This window comes from Poecilia formosa, unplaced genomic scaffold (genome assembly GCF_000485575.1).
Source record: "Poecilia formosa unplaced genomic scaffold, Poecilia_formosa-5.1.2 Scaffold280, whole genome shotgun sequence".
In the NCBI taxonomy this organism is placed as follows: Eukaryota; Metazoa; Chordata; class Actinopteri; order Cyprinodontiformes; family Poeciliidae; genus Poecilia; species Poecilia formosa.
Genome location: NW_006800219.1, coordinates 533522 through 546656, shown reverse-complemented (window position 1 = coordinate 546656; position 13135 = coordinate 533522). Strand labels below are relative to the sequence as shown.

Below are 13135 nucleotides of genomic sequence, written 5' to 3'. Positions count from 1 at the left end.
TTGAACCTAAGAATAAATCAAACGTGTGGAGGTTAACAGTTATCTTCTTTATTTTATCTTAGATTTTTATGATGTCACAGGAAGTCACATGCTGGAGTGGTCCCTTTAAATATACACCTACATTTAACCGCAGTGTTGTGAAATAAGTGATCAGAAGGTTAAAGGCACGCGACAGAATCCGTGTGTAGTAAAGCATTTGTCTTTCAAAAGAAATAAAAACTCACATTGATTATTCTGGATAATAATAAAAACTGCAAGACAGTTTTTATTATTATTTATTTATATTATTTATCATATAAATAATTCACTAGGGGGAGACAACAGAAATGGAAACCAGGGTGTTAACAAAAGGAAGAGATGAGAGAAAATCAACTAAATATAAATGATAAAAACAGAAAGTTTGAGCTGCAGTACGTAACATTTACAAAACATGTTGTTGTTTTACATATTTGTTAAAAATGTGATGTTGTGACAGTATATATGAGACAGATAATCTGTGAAAAAAGAGCTCCTCCCTGAGCTTTTATTGCCATCTGCAGAAATACACTGACAAAAACAGCCAATCAGAGTCAGGAGGAGGGGCTTAGTGTTGTCAATCCTTATCGCGGATGTGCTGCTAAATGTGCTAAAGAAGCAAATTATGGTTCCCACCACGATTAATGGGCAGCCTATCAGCAAAGAGCTGTAGCGTAGCAGAGAGCAAAGTGGGAGGCTGTGAGAAGCGTGTACACAAGAATGATTGACAATGCTCGGCTCTGGTTGTTTCTGACGGAGCCGTGTGTTTCCACAGATGGCAGGAGGACCACAGTGAGACGGCAGAAGAGCTCAATTTCTTCACAGATTATTAAATAGACATAACATGGAAACACTTTAAACAAATACGTAAAAAAAAACTTTGTTTTTGTAACAGTTACACACTGCAGCTATAAAAATGTGCAAAAATGATTATTATTTAATTACAAAAATACTAGTATGGAAATTTTAAATGTATTCTAAAAAAACTAAAAAGGGAAAAGTTACTATGACTGACATCTGGTGATGTTCCAGCAGCTCAGAGCCGAAACAGCATCAACAGAGGAAGGAAACCAGAGCATCTGATTAACAACACAAGTTCTCTGATCAGCAACATCTCTGAGGGGATGCTGGGAGATCCTGTTTTCTAACGAAGAGATTTCCTGGGTTTTTAGCCCTGTGCTCAGTAAATAAATGTCAGATTTCCTCTTTCTGCTGCTACTCAGCTACCAAGTTGCTGATTAATTAGAACAAGAAAAGTAGATGATGTTCTCTAGAGGTCCAAAAAAGCAGAACCTAACAGAGATGACAATGTGATCTGCATGTAGACGGACGTGGGCGGTTGTCCAGGATAAAGGCAGGCTGCAGTTAATGAAACATACAGATTTTACTTTGTGCCAATGTGATGTTAGATTTACATGTTACTTTACTGCAGCTGAAGGACATACAGCAGGGTTTCTGCTGGTTTACGACCTACATCGGGCATATGTACAAAAGAAAACAGCATATTTCATACATGTATTTATTTTTAAAGAATGGAGGAAGAAATGGTAATCCTTGCAAGGTTAACTTTATAACTATATCACATTCTTACTAAACGAAGACATCAATTACCGTGGGTTTTTTTAAAATATCTTTTTCCCCATTTGTCATCACAGCTGCATCTGTGGCTCTCCGTTCTATTTTGGTCTGATGCTCCGTGTTTCCTTTCTCATTTTCAGCTGTATTTCCCTTCATAGTAACAACTTTGTTGAAATAAAACTCCTAAGTAAGTAAAACCGGCATGTGACTACTATGTTTAAAGTCCACTAAACCTCAGACTCCACAGTTTGCATCAAACGCTGCTCCTAGATCAATGCTAGCATTAGCAACGCCACAGGAGCAAAACTGTCACATTTCTGGGGTCTTCTTGTGGCTCTTGGCAGCAGCTTTGTGTTTCTCACACTATATATGGCTGTCTACAGTCTTATCATCTGCTCAGAATGAACTTGGAATAAAGTGAGTCATAGGCAAAGATAAACGTCATCCAGCCAACCCTTAGCCGATGGTAGACACCACACAGCTAGCTAGCAACGCTATGCTAGTAGCTAGCTTGCAGTAGACTTAAGCGTCTCCATGATAGATGTAAAAAAGCTAGCTAGTATGTTAGCAGCTAGTTAGTGGTGGCCTCAACCGCCTCAAGTCACAGAAGCAAATAAGGAAGATGTCAGACTTTTCCCTGACAGAAAAGTCCTGCTATATAGAATAAACAAGATGAAACGGTCCGGCCACAACAAAATTTAAGATCCCTGATTAACAGGCAAAAACATATATTTTATTGAATTTAAGACATCTCCATCTACCTTTAAACCCATCGTTCCTGCAGCTGAATGGGAAACCGTAATGTTCCCAGATTTATCTTACTCCCATTTTTTAGTGTTGCTTTTAAAAGTTCCACAGTGAAACATAAAAGTTCTCCGCTGCATGTTTGCGGGGTTAAAGTAATGATATCTCCATTTTCTTTTGTACTTGGTGTAAAGCAAGCACTAATGGAGAGGGCTTTAAAACCCTCTCCATTTTCCATAAAACAAACATATGAAGTTACATTTCACGTGAAGAAATAACGTTACTGTTGTGCTCTGCAGATAGTCAACAAAACAGTCTTCTGGGTGGGGAAAACTCTGATTCTGCAACAAAAGGGAAGAAAGCTAGTTGACAAAAAAACCAAAAAAACAATGCACAGCAAAACCTGAAATAACTCAGTGGCCGTTTTCTGTGTGCTCTGTCTGGATCTGCTTACTGTTTGAAGTTGAAATAAATTTAGATGAAGTGAAATGAAGGTTGAGGCTTACAGACTAACCAGCCCACTTCTGCAACATTTACAATAAGTGCTCAGTTGTAAATAAAGAGGAAGAAGCCCAGAGAGCTCACTGTCGAGCGGCCGGCTCCTGAGCAGCTCTCTCTACGTCTGTACCGCTGAATGCCTGGCTGAACTGAGACCACAGGTATGTAGAAACCACGCTTTGATGGCGGCAAGATATATCAATGCAGAAACTCTCTTGTGACTCACGGTCGCAGAGAAAACAAAGAACACCTCAGTGTTCAAGGGCTGCAGAACCAGAAACTACTGGAATATTATTTTTGACTTCAGCAGCCTTTTATTGTTGCCTAGGATACTTTGCTTGTTGCTCTTTCCAGCCTGGCTTCTTTATGAATAACTTTTCTATGGTCTGACCACAGTATTTAAAATGCGCCCAGGACTTTGACAGGGACATCACGACACCTTGATTCCTTTTTTTTTTGTTTGTTTTTAGCACCAGAGTACATTAAAGATCTCCTGCTGTTGTATCAACCATCCAGACCGCTCAGGTCTTCTGGTTCTGCTCTGCATCCCCAGAACCAGAACCAAACGATAAGAAGCAGCAGTCAGCTTCTACGCGTCACTAATCTGGAACAAACTTCCAGAAAAGTGGAAAAACAGCCGAAACACTGAGCTCCTTTAAATCTAGACTAAAAGATCCACCTGTTGATTTTGAGCCGTGATCAATGAAACACTGAGCAACATTTTGATGTGTAAAGACGACCTGTAATGTTTCAGTTGTTGACATCTGCATCCAGTTTGTTGTGTATTTGATTCAGTTTCTATGCAAAACGGATCTGGAACAAACTTCCAGTAAACTGCAAAGTTGCTGAAACACTGAGTTCCTTTAAACTGAGATTAAAATCCCTCCTGTTCAGATCTGCCTCTGATTCATAAAACACAGAACACTGATCAGTACATTTAGTAGCTTTAAAATCATACGTCCTTTTCTTTCCCTTCAGTTACATGTTACTAGAAGTTGATCCGTCATCTGCTGTGTTTGCTTTTTGTTACTTTTCTTCCTTTGTTTTATTTTATTGGGTTTTGATATCTGTAGCTCTGATTTGTAAATGACGGTGTGTTGCTGCCAGACTTGGCCAGGTCTCTCCTGAAGAAGATACTTTCAATCTGAATGAGACATAATCTGGTTAAATAACGGTTACACAAAATACGGCATGAAATACATTTAAGTTTATGGTTGTAAAGTCAAACGGCTCAAGGGGTGTGAATACTTTTATGATATCCTGTATTTATTAAACAACTAATAAAGTGATTGTTTATTATTATATTAATATTATTCATAATATGACTATTTATGAATAAAAAAATCATGAAATAAGTAGTGTGTGATGTAAAATGTGATCAATTTATTTTAAACTGTTTACCAATAAAAACATGAATGTTGGATGGAAAAGGACAAGGTTTTTCCTATAGCATAGAAAACTATTTCATATTGATTTATTCATATATTTCTTTTTGAAATATCTTGGTTAAGAGCAAAGCAGAACCAAAATTCAATTCCCTGATTTCGTGGAAGAAGTTGGTGAAAACGGCTGATTCTGACTGAACGAGGAATCTGTAGGAAATATTCTGACTGAATGAAAAAAGATTTCTATAAGGTTCAGATGTTTATTTAGCTTTCGTTGAGATTAACATTTCACCTCAAGAGAGCGAGGGAGGAGTGTGTGTGAGATTTAATTTCACACACCACTAATTATTGCTTATTCACATACACATATATGCTTACATCAGTCTCACTGCACGCTAAAGTTAGTGGCAGAAACGTAACGCGCCGCAGCATCTGAGCAAAACTGCAGGAAAAGCGGGGCATGTTTAACCATCTCACAGATGCAAAGCAAACCCAAACCATCACCCCTCCACCACCATGCTTAACAGCTGGAATCCACTGTTTGACTTAAACATAATGTCAACCATCTCTACTTTGGTCTAAACTGTCCAAACGACATTCAAGCTGGCAAAAATACAGTGTGCTGCCATAATTAAAAAAATTTGTTTTAACAAGTTGTAGTTGTTCTGCTTTTTTTTTCTCTCTCTCTTTTTTTTTTACTGTCCTGGTATGAACTGTAAAAATTTACATTTTCACTGAGGTCTGCAGTTTTGTTTTTTATACATTTCTCTTAAGATCGTGCTGCTCGACTTTCCTGTGATTTTTTTTGTTTTTAACCTCATGCATAATAATGTCGGCGTTTAAATGGTTAAAATGGCCTCTCGACTCACCTCAGGTTGACAGGAACCAACAGCTGTTCCTCTAAGGTCACTTACAGCTGATAATAGTAATAAACGTTATTTAGAAAGGGGACAATACACAGCTCAAACAAATGTCACCATTTGATGGGTCGTACCAATTTTTAGCAGAAGATAATCTGCTGTCCCTTGACGGGTTACAAAAAAAGCACAAGATTGTTGTGGTGTTAACTCATGTCTATTTCTTGTGTTGTTAACACCTCCAGCAGTACAAAATATGATTAAATTATTCAATCCTTTTAGCTGGCACCACTTAGCTGCTGCTTTCCCCTCCGAGATCCTAGCGAGGCGTCACGTGCACGCCTGGTTTTACCAGCCAACAGTTACGGAAATGCTCTGCCCCCTCTGAATCAACGTTGGGCAAGAAGTTACAAAAGGGTGACATTGCTAAAACACAACATTTTTTTTACGCACGGCATGTGCAACATCAACAGAGAAAGAAGATTGGTGGTTTTAATTACGTTCATTCTAACCTGCCATGATTTCTGCCGTCCTGCGTTGGGTTAGAGCAGATCCTTCATGACAGAGTTCATGTTTGAGGCAGAAAAAGGTTCAGCTGAAACTGGTGGCAAATTCTTTCTAACTTCCCTTAAAGTAAAGGGTTTTCTCTGAAACGGGAAGGAAAGGAGTCATGCTAACCTACACAATCCTCCACCCAGGTGGTGCGAAGACATGGAGGGACTCTGTAGCTAAGCAACAAAACTCAACCGCCAGGTCCACTGGTTTGCCATGGACAGAAGAACCAGTCTGTGTCTTTGGCTCTTGGGATCAACTTCTTGCAATTAATTTATCTGAAATCAGACAGGTATTACGACTCAATCGAGTCAGGAGAATAAAACATCTGAAAGGAAATATAAAGAAAAACAAAAGAAATTTCCCGCAGCGCAAACAAAAACACACATACATCGTGTGGGTGTGTGGGTCAGACAGACAGTCTCTTAAAGCAGTCTTAGTCTCTTGCCTTCTGCTATATCAGCACAGCATGATACAGAAATGACCTCACCACAACCACAGGTACTTCTCTAACTTAGACACAAGAAGACCACATCCTGTTTTTAACTTTAAAACACTTTAAAACTTTAAAACTTTAAAAATGTCAGAGTGATGGTTTGTGAGAAAAGAGCCAAAGTTACGTTGATCCTTTCCGACTCCATGACCAGGTAATGTTGGATATTTGTTCCCCAAGGCTCTGTTATAAACCTCTGAGTGCTTAGTGAAACAGAACAGCTCACTAACACACTTTGTATTTGTTAAGGCTCCCACATACTCGGGAATACTGTGCAAACCCTGTGAGCTGCACAGACTCGGTACGTACAGTCTGCAAACGGTTGGAGCTTTATAGTCAGGCGTACCGATTCGATTCTCTACATTTCTCGGGAAAGATTCCTTCATTTCCCACAGTCCTAATGGATGATAGCAAGTTTGATGAGCCAGGTGGGTTCCTATCCCGGTTCCTTCTCCGTCAGGGCAGCCACTGCACACCTACCAAATCAGCAGCAGTCACGCTACTCGTCATTGCAACTGGTTGCGTCGACTCAACATTCTCAACAATGGGGTTGAATACAAATGCACGTTACACTTTTTGATTCTAATCTTCTGAAAATCATCTATCATCCTTTTCCTTTCACTTCACACAGCAGAATAGCTGCTTCTTGCATTCATATCAAATTTAAACATATTAAAGTGTGTGGTTTAAAAACTTAAAAGAACTATGAAGTCTTTTGCTTAAAGTTGATCTTCATTTGATCTCTTTCAGATTAAATGGAGAACCCATCGGAGGACCCATCGTCTCAACTTTCACTCCGTAATGCCTCCTGCTCCCTCTGTCCCTCAGCGGCAACGCTCTACTTCCTCCCCTCCATCTACGCGCTCCTCTTCCTCACCGCTCTGCCGGGGAACCTGCTGTCTTTGTGGGTGTTCCTGCGCTGCATCTCTTCCATCTCCCCCACACACGTTTACCTCACCCACCTGAGCATCTCTAACCTGCTGATGGCCGTCATGGTGCCCTTCCTGGCGGTGTACTTCGCCATAGGCACGCACTGGTCCATAAGGGACACCCCGTGTCAGATAGTCCTGCACGGCATCACCCCTGTGCTCCACATCAACATCTACATCAGCCTCCTGATCCTCACCTGGGTGGCGCTCAGCCGGTTCGCCGTGCTCATCCGGAACACCCACGCCTCCCGGCCCAGCGCCTGCATCTCACTGCTGCCCCACAGCTTCTTCTCGAGCCTCACGCGGGTCTCCTTCGCAAACGGGGTGTGCGCCACGCTATGGGTGGTGGCGGTGGGGGGCATCGTTCCGGTGACTGTTTACTACTCTATAAACGAGGCAACAAGAAGTGAGGAGGTGTGCTACAGCCCGGTGGTGGAAATGGGAGGCAGCGTGTCTTCAACCACCAGCGTTTCCCCTGTAATCCTGTTCTTCGTCCTCTACCTGCTGGTGCTGGTCTCGTACATGACCGTCCTGAAGCACATCAGACGCTCGCGCCGCAACGCAGTCATCACCAGCTCACAGAGCCTGCTGGCGAGGGTTTCCAGAAACATCGTGGTCATCCAGGTGAGAACTGCGTTTCATCGTCATTGTGTTCTGGTTTTGACCAGTCAAACGTCCAGGTGTCGAGTCAATTACAGGAGCAAGAAGCAACATAGTTTTCATCAGATTTTTATTCAAAAGACCTGCACTTTCTAGTAATCATTTAAGGTTGTTTCGACCAATGATCTCTCGGAGTTTCTGAAGGTCTTGCAGAAGACTTTTTGAATGCAAGAGATGAAACAACACTGTTGAGGCTTTCCCTTTGCCTCAGAAGACAGAACCAGCAGCTGGGTTTGACTTTAGATAACAGTGTTCCCATTAACATAGTCGGAGAAGTCGGAACTTCAACAAGTGCACCACTTTTCATTTGTTCAGTGTAACTTCGTGTAACATGTGACACTGACTTCAGTTTTCTCCACAGCTTTCAACTGTAGACGCGAGGAGCGGCCTTAAAATCCTAACTGAGGGTAGTTGGAGTTTTTCCCTTTCTGAGTGGGAAGTCCAGCCTCGGAGGAATTGAGGTTGCTTTTCCCGATTGGGACAACTCTTCTGTAAACGGCAGATTTCAGAACTAATATTCCACTCAATGAACACTGGGATCAAATGTTTCCAATCCCTCAATCTTTTTATGTTTATCTCTTTGCTATTCCGCACACAGTAAACGTGTTGCATAGTGACATATTATATTAAGATACAGTCCATCCCAGCTCCAAAAAGGAAAAATACAGATTAAATAACTGAACTTGCAGTATTTATCTGCCTAAGCTGTTGCTACATGGGATAAATACTTAAACTGTTTTTTTAACTTCTGGCAGCAGGTAGCTGAGCTAAAATGCTATCGCTAGCTTAAACGTAAACAGAAACTGCAGGTATTTGGGCGCATTGGTTTCTGCTGCAGTCCCAATATTTTCTACGTCAATGTTCAGCCAACAGCTACGTGGCTCCAGCAGCTGTTGGCATCATGCAGCCAAAGTGAAACAGGAATAATCCTGCGACCCATTACGCAAATAAACTAATTTCCTTTCAACTTTAGACTCATTGATTGTCTGAATCAATGAGTAATAGTTAACGCCACACAGCTTAACACATGTAGTTGTTCTTTGGCTCCTATGATTAGCAAAGAGACGTTAGCAGAAAACCATCAGCAAGTGTTGCATCGTTTTGATCTGTGTAGGCATTTCCTCCTGCTCCCACCCATTCCAGTTCATCTGTTACAGAAACCAACTCCACTATTCCTCTTTTGGATAATGATGAATCATAGTCAAAAGAATAAAATTAAAAAAGGCTTTAAAAAGTCTAAAAATCTATTCTACTGCACTGTAGAGAAGTCTTGGCTTGTTAGGAAACTCGTTTATGTTACAGGAAGGAACCTTCCCTTCCTGTTTCACAGAAAAAATTTGACTTGAAAGGAAGTCACAAAAAAGGTGCCATCGATTTGAGCTGGCTCTTCAAGTGATGGACTAACGGCATCTTTGTTCTGGATCAAACACGAACTCTTTGTCAGGAAGGATCTGCTCTAAACGCGTTTAGGATCTGAAATCCTGGCAGCTTGGAAAGGAAGTAATTAAAAACTGAAAAGCGAGGCATGTTCATGTTCTCCGGATGTCATCCAGCCTCAGAGTGGCTCAGTGGAGAGCGTGAGATGTGTGGATACATCAGCAGCAGCGTGGCTCCACATCTCACTGAGCATAAAGCTAAACGGTGTTTCTAACACCGTCTTCTACATTCAGAGAACGAGCAATGACGACAGCAACACTTTAAACCACAGTTTCTCTTTTACAGTATCTTGCACCATACAAGGAAATGCAAAGTGGTAAGGGAAGACATACAGTCCATCCGGAAAGTATTCAGAGTGCTTCACTTTTTCCACAGTTTGTTGTGCTGAGACCTTATTACACATTGTACTTCATCTCTTCATGAAACAGAAAGGTGGTTCGGTGATGTTTTACAATTTTTTTAAAACTCTGTGCAGGTTGTCCTTTCTTTGTGTCTGTTGCCATACCACATCTTTAAACCCATCTTCATCATTCTGGCTCATTATCAGCCTGCCTCTCTGCACTCCTGTTCTGCCACCACCTGTCACCCCCTGAGCGTCTTCATCGAGGTAACTGACTTCCACCTCCATGTCTCACTTCCTGGCTTCGGAGCAGATAGCATCACCTCCTCTCTGCTCTCTCTCTCTCCAGCTAAAGAACTGCCTGTTTCTGCTCGCCGTTCTGAGATCCTCCACTGACCCCGTGATGTACTTCCTGTTGGACAGGACCTTTCGCCAGCAGGCCCACAGTCTCTTAAGGAACAACAAGCAGGGCTTTAACAAAGGCCAAATGGTATGGACGACTACGGGGAGTGCAAATCAGAAAACAGAAAAAGTCGGGGACGGAAATGTGATCCTATCGAGTGAGGTGTTAGCTTGCGAAAAAAGTTAACAGATAAAGTGCGATAAATAAGATGTGCATGGATTATTTCTTATGCATTATAAAAACCGGAAAACATGAGGAAGAACCGACGTGTCAAGCTGAACGTGTTTTAGACATTTTTTTTTTTCCCCCAAAGTGCCCCATGTGTCACAACAACACTGCAGAGATGCAACACGTCCAACGTGGGACAGAATGGATGTGTGTTGGGCCTCCAGCCATGAAGAGGATCAAAGACACTGATATAAGAACTATTACTCCCACAATGCATTGCATTAACCTACTTCCCATTTAGCAGGAAGAGGAGGAGTTTCACTGAGTGAATATGTGACATCATGTTAACAGGCCAGTCGATGAAAGAAGTTGTCCTCTGTTTTATCCCATCAAAGAAATAAAACCCTGGCTAGGAATCTTTGATTTACTGATTCCTGACAACTGAGCTTCAGCCGCCGTTGTTTTCCCTTAGCTGGAGAGCAAAGAAGAGGTTAACCGTGGTGCCGCAAACAGTGCTCCCATCCACTGGCTCCCTTCCTTTGCCCTTCATGTTCACCATAAATATCCTTGGTTCTTAAAAACTGTTCAAGTAAAGTCTGTGTCTGGACAGAGGTAAATTAGTTAGGACAAAGCAACGTATTGCCTCATTGTGTTTTTGCATTGTGCATGCTTAAAACTTTTTGCTTAAAAAAGTTTAAAACAGTTTGCTAGCCTTAGAGCTAGCAAACTGGATTAATGGCTCCAGCTTGCTAAGGTACTTGAGAGTCCAGGAACATGAGCTTGTCTGCATTTTTTACTGGTATTTTTCCTTTCCTTTCTTTTCGCTAGTCTATATGAAACAGCTGTAGAGCAAGCTAAAAGTCAGTCTCCTGAAACGCTAAATGCTAGCTAAACTAAGCTAATAGTTAATGGAAAGCAGTAACCAAGACTATCAGTGATTCAAGCTATTCAAACTTGATCCACTGAGTGGTTTCATCACTGATGGTCCAGTAACATGAGCTTGTCTATATTACTGATATTTTAAAATCTTTTTCTTCTTTTTCTTTTTGCTAGCTTATCTGAAATAGCTCTACAGCCAGCTAAATGTCTGTTCATGCCACGGTCAGCCTCGGCAAACCGCAGGTGCTCAAAAACAATTATCGCTATTAATGGTGCTTAGACTTGAAAAAGATAGCTAAAACTAAAAAAAAGAAAAAAAAAATAATAATAAAAAAAAAAAGAAGCAATGCCTAAAGTAGCTTCTAGTTGTCCGTTTAGTCAGCCATCTTGTGAGAGGTAACAGGATTTGGTGAGATCTTGGTATTTACGTTTTGGCAGTTTATTTGTTTTCATTATTTTTTCATCTTGTTACAATAGCCTCATTAAAGTATTTTAACTGTAAGGTTGTATTTTTTTTTGTTAATAGACTTGGATATATAGAAGGTAAGCTGTCTATGATCATTTCTGAGTGTAGAGCTTGCAGTTTGAAGAATGCTGGGCTTATACGTTCATTAAGCATCATTTCAATACCTAAGCCTTAGCAGACAGATATTTATAGACAATAACTGAGACTGAGCCATGCCACACAGACCATGGATCAGACCATGGATCCCCCTTTCCCTAGACAACCAACAAGTTTCAGCAAGATGTTGGAGCTCGCTTTAAGTCAACAATTTCTTAATATTGATGAAGTTTTTGTTCCACTCGCAGATTTTTCCCCATGTGAACATGAAATAATCTGTACAACCTGCACAAATATTTAAGCAGATGGGAAGTTTGCATTTATATTTATACAGCTTCCTCTTTTTTATTCTGTTATTCTTTTCTTCTTTTTTTTTTTTACACTTTGTCTGACTGGTTTCCATTTGAGATCTGACATGCGTCGTTCTGCATCTGTTGGATGACAATAAAGATAATAATTTGCTCTGAGCTCAGGGTGACTATCATGCAGTCCTGACCTCAGACCTTTGACCTCCTTTTTGTGTCTCACTTTAACAACTATTGCTCCTTTTCCTTGTTTAACCTGTGAGTCGTGTTGATCCCCCTCCGTGTTCAACAGGTTATAAATATGTGATGTGTGTGTCATAAAGTTTGTTCAGTAATCGGAACTAAATTATAAATAAGGAATTACTCTGAGTGTGGATGTGCTGAAAGTGTGTGTGTGTGTGTGTGTGTGTGTGTGTGCGTGTGCGTGTGTGTGTGTGTGTGGGCGACAGGAATCTATGAAGCTCTGTCATGTCATTTTATCTCAGCATAGCATCTTCTTCTATTATGCATCTCATTGTCCAACTCCGTTGCACATTGAGGTCTCACAAGGTTGGAGCAGAAAGAGGGATAATCTGGAACCATTCCTCTTTGCTGATTGGTCCAGAGTTCTGGGTCCGATCTCCTCCTCTGTTCACCCCGCAGGGTTTCTGTAAGTTTTAGTTCTGACGCTTGTGACGCCAGTGAGAAAGTTTTATTTTCACAACTGGTGGACCAGCAGTGTGTTGACTTGGTCATACTCTTTGCTGCTTTCTTGATGAAGACTCAGTGATGTCCCGTTCTTCTACTGACTTGCACAGTTCACCAGATTTTTATTTAAAACTGGGTATTTCATAGCTCTGTCATGGTTCTCATGGCATTTTAAAGGTTGTATCTTTAACCGGTCATTCCCCAGTCAGATTCCATCCTATACAGTTCCTGATACAAGCCAAGTTGGGTATTGTGCTTAAAGTACTGCACACTGCGTCTGTTGATTAGCACGTAGGTTTATAAACAACAACATCTCAAACACCATTTTCAATTTCAATTCAGCGAGCAAATTTACAGAGATATTTCAGAGAAACTGTCCAACCAAGGGCACACACACGAAATCATCAGAGCATCGACTACAGATCCTGAGCCTCATGTTCCTGCCCAAAGACTAGAAAATGAAAAAAGGAAAAGGGGCTTTGGTGAACTCCAGATGGCACCCTTTGTTGCAGAAGCAGTGTAAATATTGGTTCTGGTCAAGTCTATTAGTGAGCATTACAAACCAATTAAACATTCCCAGAAGCTCACAAAACCTTTCTAAACTGTTCGGTGTGAGATTATGTTCTAGCATAAACAGATGAAG

General features: G+C 41.0%; 2 protein-coding genes across 14 annotated transcripts in view; one reads left to right on the top strand and one right to left on the bottom strand.

Annotated features, from left to right (window-relative positions):
* caska (calcium/calmodulin-dependent serine protein kinase a) overlaps window positions 1-13135 on the bottom strand; it is a 135471-nt gene that overhangs the window by 54937 nt on the left and 67399 nt on the right. The window lies entirely within an intron of this gene.
* Window positions 55-11249, top strand: gpr82 (G protein-coupled receptor 82). Its single transcript, XM_007571411.2, has 4 exons — window positions 55-164; window positions 6873-7675; window positions 9624-9755; window positions 9838-11249. Exons 2-4 carry the CDS (start codon window positions 6878-6880, stop codon window positions 10075-10077), a joined length of 1170 nt encoding a protein of 389 aa, XP_007571473.1. The 5' UTR covers window positions 55-164; window positions 6873-6877; the 3' UTR covers window positions 10078-11249.